Source organism: Harpia harpyja, chromosome Z (assembly GCF_026419915.1).
Source record: "Harpia harpyja isolate bHarHar1 chromosome Z, bHarHar1 primary haplotype, whole genome shotgun sequence".
NCBI lineage: Eukaryota > Metazoa > Chordata > Aves > Accipitriformes > Accipitridae > Harpia > Harpia harpyja.
Window position 1 is genome coordinate 22,494,994 of NC_068969.1, and position 23,202 is coordinate 22,518,195.

Consider the following 23,202-nt stretch of genomic DNA (forward strand, 5'->3'; position numbering starts at 1 on the left):
CTTTCATGATCTGCCAGCTTTCTCATCTCTGCGTGTTTTATTACTTTGGGAATGGAAATAGAAAGGATGGCGGTGCTCTGAAATCCCCCCACTGTGTAGGCAATTCCTTGCCATGCCTGGTGGGCACCTCCGTACAGCTTCAGGAGAGCTGCTGTTAGTGACAAGTAGGACACATGACGGCTCTGCGTTCAGAGATCCTCCCTGAAATGAAGGATCCATGATACAAACCTATGGGTGGAGAGACCCTTGTGAAGAAGAGGGAAGGGCTGAATAGGACTATGGAGCCTGCAGCTGCAAAATGATCACCCCGGATTAATTTTTTTTTTTAGTTCATAATGTTCAGGTGAGCTTCAGCTGCTAGTGAAACCTTAGTGTTTCTGCTGGTCTTTAACGGCATTCCCACTCCTCCTGCCAAGCTGTGTCCCTGTGTGGGTGACCAGGAGCATGGTCTGCTACTGCCAGGGACACGAAAAGCTGCCTAAAGAAGGGTGATGCACAGGAGCTGGGGGAACGCACCCCCTCCCACCACCATGTCTGCCCAGCCTCTCGCTGGAGAGTCATTGCTCAGTCCCACGATCCCCCCCCGTTATAACCACAAACTAAAACAAGTCACCAAAGCATTGGTTTCATTGTAGCTGGCATTTTTTTCCCTTCGCTTATTGTGAAAGAATATGGCAGTCCAGATTTGATCAAACCCTGGTAAAGATTGCACAAACATTAAATTTCTGCCCTACAGCCAAGTAGAAGGCCAATAGCTCTTTATATTACTAGTTTTTTAAATGGTGAAACTCCTGGGGAGGGAGGGAACACTTTGCTGTACTTATTAAAATTGATAACATGAGCTTCATATCCTAAGGCTGACAAATGATACCCTGGTCTTTTGTTCCACACACTAATTTTACTTGCTTCATGCTGGTCACTAGCAGATGGTCTTGTACTTAAATCACGTTAGTGGCTGATATGAAGTAAAGGATCATTAAATAATTAATATCTATATCGTTTTCAGTAAACTGCAGAGGATTTTAAGTATTTCTCTCTGTGCTAGCTAAGATGGCAACCAATCTTACTAGCCTTCATTGCCATATATACTCATAATACCATTGTTTTAAATGTGTTAAAGAATACGGTTGGCTGTGATATGCCACTATGGATCAAAAGTGCATTTTTTGATTCAAGTTTATCTACTTGAAAGGGATATTAATCTAAATGGTTTGGGTATTAAATCAATGAGAAGTCAAGGGAAAGTCCTCCAATTTAAATTGCATTTACCAACTCCTGTATTGGTTTTACCATTTAGTATCTAACCTGACATAAATTTAGCTGGCAGACAAATAGATTGGAGCATGCAAATTCTTCCCATTACTGCTACTTTTTTTTGTCCACCTTGGTATAAAATATAGCACAACAACCGCTGGGTTTATGTTCCAAGGAGGGATCTCCTTATTCACTTTTTTATTTGTTTTACTGTTTCCTACAGGGCAGAGTTCAGCTAGACCAGGGCTCGCTCACGATAACGAACGTCAGCCTGTCAGATGCCGGCATGTATCAATGTGTAGCAGAAAACAGACACGGCATCATTTTTGCCAGTGCAGAACTGAGTGTCATAGGTAAGTTTACTTTCCCGAACACTGCAAACCTTCCAAAATCAGTAAAGCCTTCACCCAAGCTGGTTTTGCCAAGTTTCAGCATCTGAACCAGAAGTGCTACTGAGGATCTTTGACAAGTTGTTGTTTTTAAGTAAGGCATGAAATGAAAACTTGAGAAAGTGGATAGACAGAGAACAGATTTTTTTACATCATCCCATCTTCCCGTGTTCATCCAGGTGACTGAGCACGGAGACTGGCAAGCTCACCCAACTTCTTGCTGGTTAGAAACATTTGGAGAAACCCAAGGATTGCAGTTCAGAGCATACTGGAGAGTAACTAACTGCCTGCTTGTGGGCTGCAGAGACTGACTCTCTTGAGGAAACGTTGAAAACCCACCTGTCTGAATAGACCTTTCACCATTCTAATGGCAATCGTAATGCTCCTGTCCCAAACCCTTGCCAAGAAAAACAACTTCTGCCCCACCTGTTTTGTGTACACCTACTCTACTTGTCTCAGTTAAGATCAGGAGGACCTCCTGCGAATCCAGGTGGTTACATACTTGATGGGAGGGAGTAGAGATTACAGAGCCAGGCTCTTCCCAGTCAAGCCCAGTGCTAGGACAAAAGGCAACGGGCACAGACTGAAACAGAGGAAATGCCATTTAAACATAAGAAAAACTTCTTTACTATGAGGTTGGTTGAATACTAGGACAGGTTGCCCAGAGAGGTTGTGGCATCTCCGTCCTTGGACATACTCAACATCCAACTGGACGTGGCCCTGGGCAACCTGCTGTAGCTGCCCCTGCTTGAGCAAGGGTGGGACAGGAGCATGTCCAGAGGTCCCTGCCAGCCTCGGCTGTCCTGTGAGTCTGTGCCTCATTCGCAAACATTGCTCTTGTATGAGTGGCAGGCCTAGAAACTGATATGTCAGCATAGATAAGTAGTTCCAAAGAGTTAAATAGAGTTCGTGATTACAAAATAGTGGGTTAGTTGTTTTCAAAACGAATGTTCAATAGCATCATTCCCCGCTTTATCTTGAAGAACAAAGCACGAGGTCTTTTCTGATTATGGCATTTTCAATTATTGGTCATTTTTTATCAGCAGCAATAGATAGCTGCATAGAAGAAAAATTCATTTGAAAGATTGTCAGTCTTACTGCTCAAGAAAAGTACAATAATGCTCAATAAATTAGACTTCACAGTGCTAAGATTTATTGGACGTGTTACTGCATGAAAGAAATCGAAATAAACCCACTGATGCTTTTCCTGTCTATTCAAAACACTGGTAAAAATGAGCCTTTGGGAGGAAGGCAGATCTTCTGAGAAGACAGGGGCTTAACCCTTGTTGGTGGGTACCTCCAATGCCTCCCTGTGCCCGGCAGCCCTGCAGCACTCAGGGGCCAACCTCACATCTGCACAAAAAGCAAAGACCTTGGAGAGCCTGCTCTTAAAAACCTGCCAGATAACCTGTATTTGGCTGACTTCTCATTTGGGTTATACGGTCTTGCTTCTGTATGTCACGTGAAAAGTACCAGAATGGTGTGCTGAAGATTAATTTCTATGGATCTGTGATTTCATTTGGCATATTTTTAAAGAAGAGCGTGTTTTCCTTTTCACTGGAGTTTTCAAAGGAGGTCAGTATTCTGAGCTCTCACTGAGAAATCTTAGCTTTTAAACAGATCTTTCTGAGTATAAAAATGGTTATTTTAAAAGGTCCTGAAGTTAAGCACTTGAAATGATTAAACACCACTAATAGCAAGTGAGACTTATAGCAAAGTTAAGTGAAAAAGAGAAATGGAAAATTGTAGACAGAGCTTTTCTCAGAGTGATTCTTCTCTGTTATTGTTGCCAGTTATATTACCTGGAGTCTTCAGCTAAAACCAGGATCCTGTTGTGCTGGGCATTGTAGAAACGTGTAGTAAGATGCAGTCATTGCCTTAAAGAATTTTCCGGCTAAATGTTTAAAAAAAAATCTAAAAATGAAGGGTGGCCCTAGAGTGAAAAAAAAGTCATTAAAATCCTCATTTTACAAACAAGGTGTGAAGAAATTAAATGCATTACCCCTGAAGTGGCACAGGGAAGCTCTGGTAGTGCTGAGAACTGAGCCCAGAGTTTCTAAATGTCAGGTGACAATATTTTGAACATCGCAGAATAAAACCTGTATCGTGCAACTCCTCTACCTCACGCAGGACCAAGAAGGAAGTAGCAAATGATTTGCAAAAAAACCAGTCTAAACTGTTCTTTACAGAGATGGAAATAACAGGATTATTCAAAAATCTATTTTGCTCATAAGTTTTGCACAATCATCTGAGAAATTATTTCCAAAAGTGATAATGTTGTATTAATTATAATAGTATGATGTAAATAATAGTCGATCTGGTTCTGAGGGCATTGGTGGGAAGTTGTCCTCAGGATGCCTCCTTTAATTTTGAAATGTTTTACATAGCCAGTGTTGGTTTTCAGATGGCTCTTTTATAGTCTTTATTAACATACATGTCTTCCTCTATGCTAAAATGAAGTCAGCTGTCTATGATTAGACATAGAAGACAAGACAGCTTGGAGATTAGTGAACTCTGATTCATGAAAGTGGAAGATGAGATCTATTAGATCATAAAGCCCATCCCATTATCAGTGTAGGATTATGTTTTATTCAACTCTTTTGCGGCAGGAATGATATCCAAAAGAATCGAAGCAGACAAGATGCCCTAAGAAAAATGAATTTGCTTTCTGTATCACATGGCAGGTTTTTGTCTCCTAGCTGCTTCAGGTGAGCTTTAGATCATTTTATGGAGCATCAAGCCGATGCAATGCACAGTGATCTAAACTCTCACCTCCCAGGGTGCAGCAAGAAAGTAAGTTGAGGAAAATGCTGCAAGCTCGGGGGATACGGGGATGGTGCAGGAGGCGTAGGATGCAGGCACGCAGCTAGCAAAGAGGGTGAAGAGAATTAGAGGGCACTGGGCAGAGTTTGCTGCCGCTGATCTGTCAGAAAGCAAGCTCCTGTCAGCAAAGACGTAGTGAGCAGGGCAAGAGTTGTTCATAAAACCCTAAAACCCTTAAGCTGCCTCACCTGTTTACTTTGAGCTTTCTATATTGAAAAAATTAATAGTCCTACTTGGTATAAATAAAACTGTCTGGTCGTCTTTGGGGAGTTCACTACCAGAGTCAGTCTAGAGGCATCTGCCTCAAAGCTCTGCCTGTCATCGGGTCCCATCAAATAAATCATTAAAAATCCTTTGAGGCAGGAATCGGAAGCCAAGCCACCTCCTCCTTCCCTGGCCTGCCTTACAGCCAGGCTGCAGACTGTCTGCAGGGCTCTGGTGGTTGCTTCAGTGAATATCTGACTGTTTTTCACAAAACAGAAGAGTGTGCCCTGAAGGGACTAAAAAGGATGATTCGAGAGTATCTTGTACTCTGGTGCCTACTTAAGTCTTGCCTTGTTTTGCTTGGTTCACGACCTGGCTGTGTCAAGGCCTCCCACCTTTATAGCATTAAAATAAAAGACACATTATGAATATAAAGCATAAAAATGCCAACTTTTCTGGAAATACTAACATTTCTGATTAATTATATGGGTTCTGTGTTTGTGACAATTTTCCTGTATGCTGTTGCTCTGCACATAGCGATGTTCGACAAAATTATGATCGTGCTGTTATGACACTAAAAAGGAAATACATTATACAGTTCATGCATGTGTAGTATTTAGGGGTGCTGCTGCAAATAAGATGAGCATGACACTGGGTTTCTGTTGCCTGCCAAGGTTACTAGTTTCTGAGGTTTGTAGCTGAACATGCATTTCTAAACAAGTAAAGAGCTGAAGCATTCAGGTGTCTGTTTGCCCCATCCCTACGTGCACATAGTTCATAAAGTCAGATCATTTAGGAACTGCAAGTGAGAAACAGCCCTGGAATATTGTAATGTTCAAAAGAGCCTGACTTTGGTTTTTCCAGAGGGAATTCTGATCTGGTTTTTGTTTTCTTTTTTTCTTTCAGCTGTCGGTCCAGACTTTTCCAAAACACTCTTGAAAAAGTTAACTCTTGTTAAAGTGGGTGGTGAAGTAATCATTGAGTGTAAGCCGAAAGCTTCCCCCAGACCTACTTATTCTTGGAAGAAAGGAAAAGACATCCTAAAAGAAAATGAGAGGTAATATCTTAAAGTAACCCTTTCTTTCATTAGTTTGCTCCAACCCAGGGGCTTTCAGCAGTGAAAGCTAAATTTGTCATTAATAGCTTCCCAAAATAGACTTGTAAATAAATGTGAAAACAGCTAGTGTTCAATCTCAAGGAGCTGGGAGTGAGATTTCTCTTCCCATTGTGTTCATCCTAGTCTCTGTGTACTATTAAAGCATCTCTGCCAAGAAGCTGATAAAGATACATTCTAAAAAGCAAATATTTTGCCTCTGCATTGCTTTAAATAGCCATTGTTTTTGAAAAAATTTCCCAGGCCATAAAACCCTCCACTGCAAATTACACTGCTCTGGTACATTACTCAATGTCCCACAACCAGGAATTATTTGGGGTCAGTAATTAATTTGGCAGTCCTAACACCTGACTTGGAGATGGCTTTTTCAGACTGGCCAAGTCTTTTCTTTTTTTTTTTTTTCTTTCCTTTTTTTGTAATTCAAAAGGAGAGCATTAGTAGGAAATAGCAGTGATTTGTTGTTGACTGTATACAAGTGTGGTTGATACCTGTCCCGCTTGCGCAGCACCTGAGAGCAGAATCCAGAGAGCTGTCCTTGACAGTCCTCCAAAATATGATGTGCCACTAGGATTGATGGGAAAAATCCTGTCCTATTAATAAAGGTCAAAAAGACAGAAATTACAGGAAATTGTTATTTTTAAAAGCTTAAACCTGTTAGAGCTGTTCTTTTATCTTGGAAAGTCTAGTCTTGCTCCATTCAACCTGCCTGCCTGTAATGTACCTTGAAATATATACTATGGTGATGTATATCAGTATGCAAAGAGCTATATAGTTCATTTAGAGCCAGATGAGTAAAATAGTGAACAACCTATTTCTGACTTATTTAGCTCCTGTTACCTGGTCTTCACAAAGCTATTGTCTATGGACCGTTCAACTTCACCTCTTGGGATAAAGAGCTGGGTGATCGATTACACAGAGCTTCCTCCAGCAGCCAGGGTACAAAGCTATGCGAAGTCAAAGACACTGTTCTCCTAGGCATGGCACAGTTCTTTCTCCTCATTTTAATTTAGGAGTGAGAGAGGAAGCATTAGTTTATTTGAGCAAAGGCTTAGGAAAGGAAAGAAATGTGAGCACTGTGTTTCTTGCTTGGTCACTGCTGTGCAATGCTGAAAACAAAGTGATTTTTTATTTTTTTTTTAGCACTACTCTCTCATCTGCAAACTTACATTAAAGTTGGATGCTGTAATACAGCAGAAACCCCTGGATCCTGATTTCCCAAGGGAATGTGGCTCATGCACTGGTGGCATAAGGCTAGGTGGTAACTTGGGTTGCCTGTGTGTTCTATTCCAAGTAACTTTTGAACTGGTTATTTGAACTGGCTGCAGATGTTTCAGCTGGCTTCCACCAAGGTTAGGAGAGGAATAGATATACCTTGAAAATAGCAGGTTTCTTCAAAGCTTTGTGAAAATAGGCAACTGGGAAAAGGAGACGCTCTTATTTCCCCTCAGTGAAACCCTGTCACCTAAAGTCACGCCATGGTAGACATGAGGGAGTCTGCACCAGAGCACCCCAGGAGGGTGCACACGTCTGTGTAAGTAGTGTAAGGCTGTACCTACAACGTTGTCCTCACCAACCTTCTCCTGAGGCGTATAGGCAAGCGGCAGGCATAGTCATAAAAACTTGCTGAATAGTATATAACTTGCTGTCTGCTGGTCACAGTCCCCATGCCCGGGCAGACTTTCGGCAGTGGCTGGGAGGATGGGTTGTGAGAAGAGCACAGTCCTGTGAGCAGCTCAGTGTTGAGCTCAAATGCAAACCACAGCAAGGCCGAGGTGTTGGTGCTCACAGCAGCGGCAGGCTCGCTGCTGTGCTCCTCCTGCTCCTGCCAAGCACGCCGTGCCAGAACCGAGAGCCTCCCACCTGGGCACCAAGCCCTGGATGGGAAACCAGACGTGAAATGTGCCCAAACAGGTGTGAAATTTTCTGCTACTTCAGCCCAGGGGTTTTTCTGCCAGCCAGACCATCCAGCGGGGCCTATCTGGCAAAATGTCTTAATGAACACCGCTCCATTGACTTGGCAGTTGGACCTATTTAGTTCTTACACGCAGTTGGTTGTGTCTCCTATGGGGACAAGGGTGTTGAATCCTCGCCATCGCCTTTATTAACCACACCATCCTTGCAGTCTGTACCTGGAGACTGCGTGAAATGCGCAATTAGAAAATTATATTGTTTTATACGATGGTAGTGTTGTTCATCAGCACTGTCTCACTTCACAGGCAGGAGAGGCCAAGTGCCTGGTCCTCTGCTTAACGTTGCTGTATTTCTTGTTTCTTCGCTTGCTGAAATGTTATCTCCTTCCTGCCGTCCCAGGGGACAGCAACATTGACTGGAGTCCAGTCCTAGTACCTCCCTACACCCACGCTTATGTGTGGGCTTCAAACAACAACTTGCTTGGCTGTTGAAAAAATCTGTTGAAATACAGGAAGAAAGATGCCAAGAAAAGCTGTTGCTGAAATCTCTTCATCTAGGGCAGAAAACAGAACTTTTAGACAGGCGTGGGAGAAGAAACTTAAATGAAATCTCTGGTTAAACTGACGTTAAAGTGTCCTTCGAGTTTAAGAGAGGCACCTGAACATCTGGATACTTCTCCAAACTGAACTTGATCATGTGAAGGTTAATCAATATAGATGGTCCTTCCAATTCCAGATGGAGTTAAAAGCAACATTAATGTGTCAGCACTTGCTTTGAATTCTGATGTACAGCCTGACGGCTACCATGGCAATCGCTCGAGCATTTCTCCTGGGGCTTGTGTGACTTTTCAGATGGAGTGTAATGTTAGGGACTCCTTGCTGGAGACAGAAATAGTGTGCATCAGATTTTGCTGCCGAGACCCTTGCTCTGGAAGCTACTGCTGTCCAGGAGGCAAAACTAAGTGTGGTGTTCAATGTTTGCCCAGAGAGCGGAGACCACGATGGAAGGAAAGAGCTTTATTGTTTTAGGTTTCTCATTCTCTGGAGGCTGAGGTAGTGTGTACTGCACCCCTAATGAATAACGTGCCCTGAAGGTATCTCTTACTGGTGGTTGAGAACTGTGCAATTGTGTTATTAGAAATTATGCCCTGGGGTACAATTATATTATTGCAGTCATTAAAGGCAGTTCATCTCCATAATAATGGAAATCCTGCCTTGGAGGCCTAACTGAGTCAAACTAATGTTAGTAGCCTGACTCCAGAAGGTAAATTTTATATAGAAACAGGTATAGCACAGATATATTGCAAATGCTGCTTGGAAACAAAGATTATTTTTATATGGGTAAAGATACAGAGGTCATTTTCTATCCTTGATCTTCCTTTCACGTTTCAGTGCAAAATGACTGTTACCGTCTGTGGGAGAGGTCTTCTTCAGTCCTATTAATGCCACTCTGTACAAATGAACCTCACAGGGCCACATCTCCAACATTTCACACCATTGGGACAGGAGACACGACTAAAATACATCTACCCTCTGGGAAACCCTCGCTCAGGAACAGGGGATACCTTTTAGACAGGAATGGTCACCATAAAGCTGTGCAGGCTGCATTATCAGAGAGACTTCTTGCTGGCTGGGCATGAGAAGCTGAAAAATCCTTGACTTGGGTCTAAACGCTACTTAGCAACAACTGAAAACATCCATGTGTTATCAACATTATTCTCATACTAAATCCAAAACATAACACTATACCAGCGACTGGAAAGAAAATTAACTCTATCCCAGCTGAAACCAGGACAGGAGCTCAAGGTGGAAGTGGTATCTTCTGGTGATTGCAAAACTGTGATGTGTCTTTGGGACGTGTCAGATTGTTCCTCAGAGAGAGAGATTTGAGTTCAGAATGTTTTTCACTTACCATTTGGTTCTCCTATATTCGTATTTCCAGACATTTTTAACTTCTGATCTCTTTATTCTGACTCAACAATAGGAGAACAGAGATCCCAGGAGAGCTGGGATCCCATTACATAGGTTCTCTTTTCTCATGTCCCAACTACATCAGTGTGACACAGAAGTGATGCTGGACTTAAGCCTGTGAGATCGAGATAAAGAGTGTTACCGCCCAGCTGCCCAAGGAGGGCTGGCATTCAAAACCAGGCAAAAACTCCTCGAGTGATGAGTGCACAGACTGTAGAGCCGTGACTTAGGGGATTTGGTTTTTATTTAAATCTCAGTGGCACTTTGGTCTTCATCCCCCAGATTTTATGAAATAACATAGTCAGTGTAAAGTGAGTTTTTGGATATAAAATACATAGCATCTATGGCATTGTAAACATAGGATATAGGCATCATACAGGCATTGTATACAGAGGCATGGTCTTCTGCAATTATTACACCATGTGAATGACAGATGATTCAAACTGTGCCTGTACTTTGCTCCAAAGCTGTCTCAGAAACCAAATCAACGATTCCTCCATATCAGTGGGAGTCACAGAAGTAGAGGGCAATTTTACATGAGATTTACCAATGTAAACCAGAAATCCATAGTCACTCACAAGTTTGGAAAAACTTCCATTAAATGATGGCCCCTGTATAATACTGAAGTGAATGAAAGGAAATCCTTAATGGAGGACTTTCCTTTAAAATCCTGAACTCCTAAAGCCAAGCATCCTCCAGTCCACAGTATTTCTCATTTGTGACAATTATTTCCTGGCATTACATTGTATATATTACTCATCGGCAGTAGGAGGGTAAGTCACGGCAGTGAGATTGTTCTTGCAGGATTTGTTAATCCTCTCATAATAATTCAATTACATCTAATGCAACAACGTTAGATAAATTTGTTACTGAGACTAGTGCTTTAAAACCTTTATTTTCAGGTGCTCTTATCACAGAAACCTTTCAATTCCTTCATAATTACAGCACAGATCCCACAGAGAAATGCGCTCGGTTGCAAGTGCGAGCGCTTCATCCTCGCAGTGGTGGAAATCAGAAGTTGCTGTAGTTGCCGGCTCCTTCATTCAGATTTCCTGGGTGCAGGAGGGAGAATCAGGCTGTGCGTGATTAGAGACAAATCCTGGAGCTACGCAGAGTGCTGCCAGCTGAAATTAAAATAAGCCTCTGTCACAGCTGCTCCCACACTCCAAACCGTTGGAGGAATGTCCTGCAATGGAACTGTAATTCTCTTTGAACTGTAGATCAGGAAGCATTTTTTAAATATTTTAAACCCGTTAATTCAGCAGTTAACTTAAACCAGTTAATTTTAAACCAATTAAATCTCCCTTAATTTTCATATGGTTTTCCATAGCACACGGAAAAACAACGTTGCAGCCCAACAAATCTGCAGGTGCTGTCACGTAGGTGCGTGGTGTCCGAGGGCTTAGCTGTGGGAGTGCTGGGGTTTAGCGTTAGAGCTGAGACTGGTCCTGTGATCTGCATCCACAAACTGGGGCATTTTGTCACTTGGCTGCACAGATTGAACTCTTTTAATAACTTACCACCAAAGGCCATTTTATTAGAGTATCTTAAGAAAATTTCTCATGGAATTGGTAGAGGGATATATTTTGCTGTTGGCATGGAGTAATTTTGCTGGAGTAGTGTTGGAATGGGTTGTTAGGTGCTGGTTTGTAATGCAAAATTTGCATCGCTTTCCTTGCAAGTCTTTTCTCAGGTGCTTGGTTTTGACTTAGAGAAATGTCTTTAATTTACATGCAATAATGGTAATAATTACATTTATTTCTTTCTGACAGAGTGTTTCATTTTAGATATCAGTCTGTCAGAGAGACATACTGTCATTTCCCAGAACTCTTTGTATGGTTCAAGAGCAGATGACGGCAGATGTCATGTTTCGGTCCCTCTGTCTGCCACGGCTTCCTGCGGTGCTCATTCTCCCTTGCTCCCCAAGTGTAGACTATGTGCAGGAAAACCAAGACAACGTTTACTGAGGGAAATACTGTATTTCTGCCAGTCTCGTGGTTTGTTACCGGCCACCCGCCAATGTGTTGATTAGCCAGAGCATGGGGACAGGCTGTGGTACTGCAGCAGGGTGAAGCATTTGGGTCTGGGCTAGTGCTGGCTCTAGTGAGTGCCCGGTGTTGAGAGCCCTGCTCTGGGGTGCTGCGGGGCATCGCTGCGAGGAGGGGAGCAGGGCTGGCAGTGTTGTCAGCTGTCCCATGCACTTGGTAAGAGCTTACACATGTCAAAATCTAATGTGTATTCCCTTGAAACAGTGGATGTTTAAAATATGTACACAATGGTCTTCATTCCTAATGTGACTTCCAATAGCTTTAGGAGAACATTTACCCTATTACCAGACATGTACTCAGTCCAGGACAGAAAAATAATTGTACTTTTAAGCCCCGAAACAAATTGCTCTTCTCCTGTTCTTGTTCATGTAAAGCCTTTAAATCATTAGAGCTGTTTCTTTTCTATGAATATACAGTGCATGCATTGTTTATACAGTTTAATTGTAAGGAAGGAAATTCATTAAAAACAAATGATGTTCTGTGCTGGTACCAAAAAATATGAAAGTGTCCAATTAAACAGCCACTCACTAGGACTTGTATAATAGCAACATCTGTTATCTTAATTAAACAAGTTTCTGTATAAAGGGACCCTCATAGTGCACTTTGTTAGAGCAGGATCTGACCTAGATACTCCAGGCACGCTCACTATCTTCATGGAAATTTTCCCAGTTGGTCCCATTATCTTGCAGTCTTGACAAGCTTCATGATATATGAGCACACTCTTGCACACATAAAGCCATACTGCTTAAAGCAGGAAGGTTTTTTTTTATTATTTTTTTCTACTGAAAACCAGTAAAAGCACAGAAATGCAGCATATAGTGGCATTTACCCATTGAGTTCAGTCACAGCAGCATTTGGAAGCATAAAGAGTGCCCGGCGAGCTTGGGCCTTGTCAAATCACATTCAGGAGAGGGAACCGCACTTCCAGAAAACACGATTTGTTTTCAAAAGTGGTTTATGTGTTTCAGGGTTTAAGTAATTTAGGTACAGATTTTTCCAGGTATTTCATTACTGCTCTCCACTGTAGCCTACAGTCAGAGCTGATCTAGAAAGCTAAGTTCAGTTGTAGAAGTTCTGGTGCCTTGGTAACTGCTGAAAAGAAGATGAGAATTTGCAAGACCAGGAAAGAGCACTGGGATTCTGATGAGGACTTGGGGCTTTGTACCCATCCGCAAACAAAAACCCAAACAGAGCAGCCCCAAAATCCCAGCCTTGTCTGAAGGAGACGTGGTCTGCTGCTCGGAGCCCGCCGGGAAAATAAGGAGCCCCATGCTCGGGCCTGTATGACACCAGGCAGCTGTAGCTGAAAAGCCTCTTGGATATGTTAATGCACAGCTGTGTCTGCAGGCTTATTAATATGGGCAGTGAATGTTAATTTGTTCATAAAGAAGAATACTGCCTGATGCAGGCGCTGCCAGCTGCTGCGGAGAGGAAGCTGAAGTCCTGCCCCGCGGGAAGCCGAGCCTCTCCGTCCTGTCCGCAGTGCCCGGGCCGGCACAGCGTCGGCGAGAGTCACAGGTTGAAGCCCAAAGCAGCAGTCTGTCCTCCCAGGAGCTGGAGTGATTGTGGCCAAGGAAAAGCAGAAAGCTCTCACCTGGTTTTTTTTGTTGTCTTCTGCAATTCAAAACTGTTCAGAAAGACTTTTCTCTCTGGAAGAGGTTAGCCATGGTTTTCTTGAGAGTTCATATCCTAAGGACCTCCTCACAAGGGTTGTTGATTTACAGGCCCCTCGGGTATTATTTTTGTAACAGGAATTTTAACATATTCACTTTGATGTTATGTCATTTTGAGAAGAAAAAACTGTGAAATCAGGCAAGAAAAGAAAGGCTTTTCTCTTACTCTTTCACTGCGTCTGGAGTTTAAAAAGTTGTATAAATTCCAATTTTTTATTTGTTGCCTCAAACTTCCTAATTAGTGGTTAATTACTCCAAACAGCCAGAAAGAAAATGGCAATAGGACAGACAGCACATCTTTCCCAGTCTGGTGCCAGGCTACAAAGCATGGTAATATTTTTATACTGATTACTTGAGAGATGAATTGCCAGCAGTGGCTTTTGGACACATGGTCTAGTGACACTTCAGCAGAAAATAAAACCTCAAAGGATGCTTCGTATCATTGTTTTGCATTAATTGTGTTGACTGTCTTTTTTTTTAAATAAAGCACCTGTGCAATTTCTTTAAGGCAGACAGGTAACCAAACCATCAATAACTTGTCGGGTTTTCATTACATCCTGCCTAGGCAAAATGAAAAATGACACTCTGCAAATAGCTTTTTGAACTTTGAATCGACAATGGAGCATTCATCTTAGTTTTCAGAGACAATGGCAGAAGATGGCTCTACTTCATTGGAATATCTGAAATAACTGGTGTGTCAACTTACTTTAACCAATTTTCTGGAAAAAGAGAACTAAAATTAACCAGGAAACCACTTGATTCAATGGTCAGAGGTATTGGAAAGCAGTTGTCCTAGGTTTGATGGCCTTGTGTTCATGGACTGTTTGTTTCCCAGCAGAAGCTGGTTTTAGCTCTGTGTCGTTCTGGAAGATGACAGTATGTTTTAACATAAGCTCGTCATGGCTGTGGGTCTGTCAGCTCAACACTAAACACTTGTAGCTTAGTTTGTGCTAACAGTAAGAACCACTGATCTGTGTGATCTGAAATCCGTTGGTGAAAAACCAGTCAGTTTTGCCATAGTTCTCTTTATGAGTAGGTCACTAAGTTTTCCTTGCTCCTTAAGGGATAGTTACATGGACCTGTTTTCTTTTCTTTGTGTGTATCTGGCAAAGATAATAAATACTGTTGCTTTTGTAGTTTGAGATATCTAGCGTATGCTTGTATGCATAACCTTTCTTCAGCATTGATAGTAAGTCAGCAACTCCAGTTCGTTCTTGCTTTGTCTTTTCTCTCTGTTCTTGAGCAAATGTTTCTAGCAAAAGGTTATCTGAGAAGGGTTAGAGAGTTACCTAGAATCCAGACTGAGTGCCATTTTATTTTGTATCTGTAAAGTAATTAGGCTGATCCCTAAAATTTTCAAGTTCATTTATCTGTTCCTGTAGAGCTAGGAAATTATTTCCTATAAGCAGCCACAAACTGAATCCCAACCCACGCCAAGTTTCAGCTGGTGTTCCAGAAATGAGACTCTCTCTCACACCTTGACACATTCTCCTCTAACATCAGCAATCTGTTCCTATTTTCCCAGCAGATTATTTTCAGCGTGGTGTTATTGTAGTATTCAGTGATACACATGTAGGACATCATTGCTACCGCTGCTGCTGCTGGAATGAGCTTGCAACTGCAGCCCAGCCATGGTTTGACTGAACTCGCGGTGCTGCTGTGACGCAAGGTATCTAGAGGAGTCCAGGGCCTTTTACCTTGGTGCTTGTGTATTAATTTTAAAAGTTAATTTTAAAGGTTGCAGAGGCAGGCAAAAGGAGAGGATGAAGCATCCAGAGGCATCAGACCTCCAGAGCACAGTAAGACATGCCCCGTGTTTACGCATCCTTAACAGAAACACTGTCACTCGCTGTGTGCCGTTAAACGGGTGCTGCTTTTCCTGCGTGAGGTGTCTCATCTTTATGATTATTAAATTAATCTCTAGGTACCGTGCATATGGCTACAAATTATTTCTCCCTCTCTGTAAAGATGCCCCAGGAAAGAGCGAGTTCCTCCCCGCAGTGCTGTTGTGTCAGAGGCGGCAGGATCTGGCTCCCAGCAGCGAGGCAGGTTTCTCTCCGTTGTGAGCACATGCTGCAGCTAACGCTTTAAAAAATAAATGCCTGTAATTAGTCTCCTAAATGCAATTTGAAATTGATGTGTGGTTCATACTTGTCCTCCAACTGAAGAAAATAGTAATAATGATTTTAGTAAGTCTGTAGCATTTTGAAGGAAAAAAACTATTATCAAATATTTCTTCTCTTGGCTATTTATATGATTAAGAGCAAGAAGGTAATGATTTTACAGTTAGGGCCACACTTTAAGAAACACATGTTTAAAATCCAAGGAAATAATTATTTGTCTGCGGGGGAAAAAGGATTCCTAATGAACTTTTTAGACAACCTACCAGACTTGGCGATATTTTTGATGATTATTTAAACATCATTTTTAAGTGATGTAAATGTGTCTTTGGATCTTGCAAATCTATGTTAATGCCAATTACAAGTGGAGTGGGTAATTTATCTTTGTACTGTGGGCATTTTTTGTTGAAACTAGAGGAAAAGATGTGTTACATTTGAAAGACTGTGCCTTAGGGCTTCTATTCGGGTGGCATCAGCTGGAACAAATAAGGTGAGAATGCATTTACTGCTTCTGCTCTAATCTCACGAATGCTTCCAGAAATGGTTTGTGTCAGCAGCTGATGCACAGAAAATCTTGCACAGATTTTTTTTCTCATAAGAGAATAATTTTTATGAGCTTCAGTGGAGTTCCCTTTAATGTTCATGTTCTCCAAACCTCCAGAGCGTTTACTGTAGGTATAGGGTGGTGGCTTGTCTTCGTCAGGGAAGGAATTGTTGGCGAGGGTGGCTGGAGGCTGCCCTTCTAAATTTGGTTCTTCGGATTCCCACTGTGCCTCTTCATAGACTGGGAGAAGTCACTTAATCCCCATGCCTCTGGCTATAGTCACTGCCCTGGAAGAATGAGCACAGCAAGTATTTCACCGAACATTAGGTAGACTGAATGCAGTAGTGACTTCACAGCACCTGCTGCTTTATATGCAAGATTCACCTCGCTTCCGAGTACGAGAGAATGCTTTGGGGGGAGCAGTGTGTATGTGGGTGGGTACTTGTGCATAAAGGGATGTTTTAGCCTTTCACGGGCTGTTTTGCACGTGTGCTTTGCCCCTCCAGCACCACCAGCAAGAGCCGCTCCGGGGGAGAAGTCCTGGGGCTGCCGGTGCAGGTGCAGAGCATCCCTATCCTTCATGGTGCCGTTGCGGCTTTCGTGGTTTATGGCAAATGGCCAACTTCGTCTGTAAAAATAAACTGCGAAGTTGAAGAGCTGTGTCAAAAGGGCAGTTTCCCATGGGGGATGGTCTTCACTTCCCACCAAAATCAATGGAAGATTGGCTCTTTTCACCACTGGATGCTTCTAGACTTGCAAAATCCTCCCATATAGCTCAAATTATCATTGCCTCATGTCTCAGGACAGAAAGCTGTAAAAATGAGCTTTCCTTTGCTTTACTCAAATCTGCTTCCTCAAATATTTATTTTCATGACATGGTCTTTCTTACTGTATTTATTTTAATTTTGTGTGTAGTGAAAAAAGAGCAGTAAGGGAGAGAAGGCAAAAGGTTTCTATTATTTGAAATTCACCACAGCCTACTCATTTCCTTCAGGGTCCCTAGCAGTGTTTGTGTTTGGTTTTCATTTGTTTCTTCCTGTTACCAGCATCCCTTAAGAAAGATATTTTGTAGAGAACTGTTCTTCTTAGATAACCTAGGGATATTTTTACATTTGAATTATGACTCTAGGCATCTTTAAACAATTTACATGAAGTCTCTAATAGCTGTAAATGCTCCCTTCATTCCCTCCTGCCGCCCCACTGCTTCGGGATGAGGTTTTGTCACTTCCAGACTTGTCTTAAAAATTTACAGTCAAAAGGGAGGATGATGACAAAACACAGCTTTTATGTTTATAGATATTATTATAGGCTAGATACAATATTATTTATTTGGACTGTTCCATCATTGCAGATAAACAATTTGTTGAAAAAGAGAATTGTGGGAGAACTTAGGATGCCAGATGCATGACTGGTTTAAGCTGATACTGAATTCAGTGGAGTTGTGGTGTTTGATGTTGCCAAAGGGGCCTCTACTACTTTCTCAAAAATATTTATCTGAGCAAAATATGTTCTGGTTTTTTTCTTTCTCTAGAATAATATTTAGAGGTTTTTATGATAACCTGAAAGAATTGCAATTTGTACTCTCCTCACCTTTAATTCTTCATACTTAGCAAGCCTGTAAATTAAAAGCCTAAAATGAGAACACATTTATACACAACAGTTCACATTGCTGGAAGAAGTGTTCTTAGTATTTTCTTGGAGATCAGTATCGAGAATTAAGTAAGGAAAAACAGTGTAGCACTCTGTATTTTTCAGTGCAGCAAGGTAAGAGCAGCTATTACCTAGGAAGATCTTCCAAAAGATTCATTTTAATTTTTTGTGCTTTCCTGTTGTAAGCCCAGAAGACAGAAAATGCCAAATGAACCCAAATTCTGTGCACCATAGATGTCTAGCCAATTCACAGTTGCTGTAATTTAGCAGTAAACCTTTTGGTGTCCTTCGTGACTCAGATGTACTAGTAAAAATGGTGCAAAGGTGATGTTCCTCAGTGCCTTCTCCAGCCAGTGTTTTTCCTTGGACAAAATATGTGTATTTTACAGATCAAGAAGCACTCCCATGACAGAGACCCCAGCAGCCCCGCGTAGTTGTGCCGCACACAACCTCAGGAGTTCAAACACTTCATCCTCAGGCTCTTTAGCTTCATTTAAAATGTATCTCCAGCAAAGCTGTGGAAAATGTTCTACTGAACTCAATGCAACAGGGTTTTACCTCGGTTTATTTTGAGCAAATATAGTTCTTACCTGAAAATTAATTATAGGGAGTTTGCTGTTAAGAGACCTGCCAGTTGTCATGGATAAGGAAGGCCTTATCTAATGCCTGCTTTCACCAAGAGAAAGACATGCACTAAATTAAATGGGCTTTGACTGAGGCTTTAAATTAGCTCAGGCTTTTCTGTGAACCATGAAAAGAGAAGTAGTTATAGACAAATAAGTACCGAAGCAGCTGAAGGTGGTTATCTAAATCAAAACTAACAGGTCCTGGACAAGAAGTTGCAGGTGTGTAGAAGACTGCCTACGCAGTATGACTCTCCACATCAGTTGTGAATTTAGATGGATGATCAAATGGAAACCACTGTAATGCTTATCTAACAGCAGTATTATCCTGCGTTTCACTCAGACTTATCCTAATGGCTGTTAGACACGGACCCAACTTGTCCCATCCTTGCTCATGTTGCTGTCCTGACCATAGCCCTCAGGACATATGGATGTCCCACGTTGGTGGCAGTGTGGACACCATCCCTTCCTCACCCATTTTCAGAAACATCTGGAGTAACAGGACATGGGCGAAGCCCAAGCCTGGAAAGCCCTGTCTGCTTACAGGGGGATGCTGAGAGTTTTGGGCCGGTATTGATGTAGGGTGGGGAGTCTCAGATGGCGTGACAAGGTGCTGGGGGAGGTTAGGATCAGGGCTCTCCCCTTGCCCTTTCCTCCCGGCGCACCAGGGACCGTCAAGGGTGTTGAGTGAAGCCCCAAGAAGCTGGCTTTGACCTCGGCGTATACTTTAGTGGGGATTAATGTTATGAAGCAGAAAGCTCTGACCTTACTGTTATTTATTTATACAACATAAAGGTTGTAGTTACACACGAAGACTGCATCCCAGGGCCACAGAAATTATTAGCTGTGGACCATAATCTGAACCACCCCATTCTGCAAGTGATGAGCAGGTACTCGTAAGCGGTGTCCCTGATTTCGGGGAGGGCTGTGCTCTGAGCACTGTATCCTCCCTCTCAGCCAAACCTGTGAGTATTTCTAAATTTCACTGTGTTTTCCTGAAATAGCCTAATGGCCAATATTGCATTTATGAGATCAGTTGAATAATCCCAGTCTCTGCCTCATTGCATGGGAAGCATTATTAAAAAGGTTATAAACTGCTACAAAGACATGCAATAGAAATAGAAATAATTGATAAATAATGCAATGGCCCAGAATCATTTACATTTGCAGTAGAGTTGTGGCATGAAGCAAAGTTGCTGTTAGGCTAAAAATTGCTCTAGATATTCCTGCCTATGAATTATGGGAAAAGGCTGAGCAAATACACCGCTGAGATTGCAGTTGGGTCTGTCTGGTGCTTTTGCTTTCTTCCTTTGCTTCCAACCCCCCCCTAGCCCAAGCAAGCCTTCGGATGGACAATAGGCCATTCATCATGTTGGCTGAAAGACACTGTTTTTCACAGGTACATTTAACCTAAATCCTCTCTCAGAAGACGGATTATCTCTTAGAATAACTCTGGCACCACAGTCGCTTTTCAATAGCCACGTCAACCACTGCCACAAAGGCTGTACATGAAGGGATCAATGGTAGTTTTATCTCAAATTGCACTCAGTGTGTGTTTCTTCCAACTGACATTCATTTAAATGCTTACTCTAAGACATCTTTTCTCCCTGTAATAGAAAAAGGATCGGACATCCTAAGCATTGTTTCCTGGGGAAAAAAAAATAATTAAAATATTCACTTGGCTAAGCATGAAATATTTCGGATGCATGTGTTTAATCAACGGTGAAAGGAAGTGTAGTTACGCTTGTATTTCGTAAATTAAAATGCTAAAATTATCAGATAAGAAACAACATACCTTATTTCATTGCAGCAGTGCTAATAAAACCATTTGAGGGGAAAAAAAAGTCACTTTATAATTATAAGCACTTTGCTCCAAAGAAACATTGGAGCTGGAATCTGCAGTCCCACAGTCGTGCTGCCCGCCTGCGTGCTGCGTCCCTCGGGAAGATAACCGTTACCATCGCACACGCAACCTGCCATATGCACTGCATTTGTAGTCCATTCATATTCCACATGTTTCCATCTGCTGAACAGAAAAATAGAGGGCAAGCTGAGAAGAATATATTGAGGGATACCTGCAGTATCATCTGTCTGGTACAGATCTTCTGTCGGTGATGTGTGTACTTTGTGAGCTAGAAAATAATTTGCAATGAAAAGGTTAGCGCCTGGCCCTGCTACTCATCCCTGCAAAGGCTTTCACCGGATGACTGCAAGGTGCAGGTGAGGTTGAACAACCCCTGGCTCTGTAGTGCTGATGGATTTGGTTCCTGGACCCGCACAGATTTTCTTTTAAATAACAGAGCAAGATGTTACAGTAGATATTTTAAGTCTGGGATTTTTAAGCAAACATTCTGTCAAAGCGTGGAGTCAAACACAAGCAGTAGGTCGTAGGCATGTTTTGGTAGATGCGAGTGATGCAGTCAGACACCCAAAGGTCAGATTTCCTTGGAGCTGGGCTGGAGTTAATTACTGATACTCAGTTATATGATGTGCTCTGTGAGTTTTGCAGTTTTCAGTCATTGTTTATATTCCAAATAAGGGCTTGATCTTGTTTTCACAAAGTCGGTGATAAAACTTCTACTGATCTCAACAGGATGTGTTCTATCTCTAAATACATATGTTACTGACTGAGAAATATTTATCTGCTCCTGGGAATCCTGCCCAGCAGTGGGGAATGCTGTGGTGAGCTACATGAATCAGATCTATTGTGCTCAATTCGGGGTTGGAAGTAACACAACCTGCTCATGGGCAACTTAACAGGTATGGCAGATGTATCATGAGCTGAAAAATAAGCGCAAATAGATCAGACCGAAATGATTATGCACTGCTATTTTTCCTCATACTGCTCCAGGTGTGCCTGACCTCTTCCAGCCATTTCCAGCAGTTGCTGGAGACACAGGGCAAGTTAGTATTGCTATAGCGATCCAGGCAGAGGGCTGTGCTGATGTGGCCATGATGCCAAGGTGGGTCCTTTCTAGGTAGCTTGGGTGTCCTTGAATAGCAGCAGAGCTCCGTGCAGCTGTAGCATACACTTAGATATTTGTCATCCATAAAGATGCATCTTTCTCCTTCATCTACTTTTCAAGGTTCACACCAACCAAATAGACAAATGCCTTAAGACACTTCCATTCCTGCAGAGCTGGCAAAGGGCACGCGCAGTCGTCGGGCGTGCAGCATCAACAAAAAGCTGCTATGGAAACCGGGTGCCAGTTGGTTTTGGAAAAGGCTGCTTTAGGGCAATGGAAAGTGTTCAGCTTGCAACTTTTTACATTTGCTGCTGCAGCAGCAAAAAAAAAAAAATGGGCAAGGAAGGCTAGGGAGGAATGTTTTCAGCAGTTTTAAAGGTCCTTTGTCCCCAGACGAGTTTTGATCAAAACACTGACAAGGTCAGCTCTTCCTGGGGAGAACCCAAGCTTCGGTTTAGGAAACAAAAACAGTCCTTTTATCTCCTAATTTCAGATGTGTCTCTGCTCTCTGTGGACCTCAAATCTCCAGTTGACAACAGACCAACAGATTCTGTCTTTCAAATGCTATGTTTAAAATAGATGACCTTTTTTTATATAAGGATGCTAAACTGTCTTATATCATCTCTTTTTTTCCAAATGGATATTTTTATCTTCTTTGATTATTCTGTGATAGTAGCAGTGACTTAGAGCCAGGTTATCAGTAGAGCAGTTGCATTAACCTGTAGAAGAAGAGATGTACATTTTAGTTGTTTTTACTGCCGCTGTGGTTAGTAGTATCAGGGAACTCAAAACATTCAATAGCTCATTTTTTTTTTTAGTTTGTAGTGGTTTAAAGAGGTGCATACTCAGCAACCAGCACTCTGTTCTGAAGTAATACACATTTATTGGAAAAGTGGGTTATTTTTATGTCTTCCTAGGCATCTTATTAGAAAACATTCAGAAGAGAAAGAAAGCATACCAAACAGTGCTTCATTTAATTTGAATTTTGTGTCTTGAAAGAACTTTTCAACCAAACTGCTAAAAGGAGTTGATGAAGGGATGTTTGTTTTCAAGCCAATTAGCAGTTTAAGAACCCTCAGTGGCCTGAAATGAGCCTCTCTCCTCGTTTAATGCAGATATGTCTGCAAAGAAAATTTGTGAATTAGCAAAATCAGTGAAAGTCCTTCCTACTTTCTCAACTAACTGTAACAAATTTCAAAGTGTTAAAATAATTACTTGTTAACTTCTAACACATTGGATTCAAATTAGAGGACAAAACATTCAGCGTAGAAAAGCACCTTCAGCAAAAAGAGCCACATAACCATAAGGCCTCCTAATCAATGAGTCACAGTAAGGTTTTAATGGTCTGATTTATTTTTTTAAAAAATCAGTTAACTTGCACAATTATTTGTCAGTTTTAATGCTGGTCATTTACAGGACTGTGCAGGGAATTAGTTACCAGAGGAGAGTTAAACATGCCTGGAGACTCTCCGGGGACTGGGTTTGGAGAACTCGGTGCAAGTCCTGCCTGAACTCACCACAGCGTGTTACCAGAGTTAAAGGATGCTCACGTGCTCAAAAATTGTAAAGCCAGCCAGCCGTGGCATTCAGCTTCAAAATGGAAGGAAATAAAGACAGCACTAGCTCCCCGAGATGTGCCAAAGCCGGTGGTGGATTGACTGTCCTCATCCAAAGGTTGTCTCTGGAGCGATCCAGTCCATATTAACTACAAACTAATTTTACATTGGCAATAAAAATGACTTAGAATGAAACCAATAGCATGAGAAAGACAGAGACAGAAAAGGCATTAGAATTTGAAATTAAAGCTGGCTTCATCAACAGATACAATTAAAATGATCTATGGAAGAGATTATCCAGTAAATAGGTTTCAACCATATGGCTAAAAATAAAACATAAATAAATAAATATAAAAT

General features: G+C 41.9%; 1 protein-coding gene across 8 annotated transcripts in view; it reads left to right on the forward strand.

Annotated features, from left to right (window-relative positions):
• Nucleotides 1-23,202, forward strand: part of LOC128137068 (contactin-4) — a 351,999-nt gene that overhangs the window by 284,644 nt on the left and 44,153 nt on the right. For all 8 annotated transcript variants that reach the window (XM_052777691.1, XM_052777698.1, XM_052777690.1 and 5 more), the window contains 2 exons: nucleotides 1,478-1,607; nucleotides 5,577-5,727. In XM_052777691.1, the coding sequence (XP_052633651.1) occupies nucleotides 1,478-1,607; nucleotides 5,577-5,727 (281 nt within the window). The remainder of the gene's footprint in view (nucleotides 1-1,477; nucleotides 1,608-5,576; nucleotides 5,728-23,202) is intronic.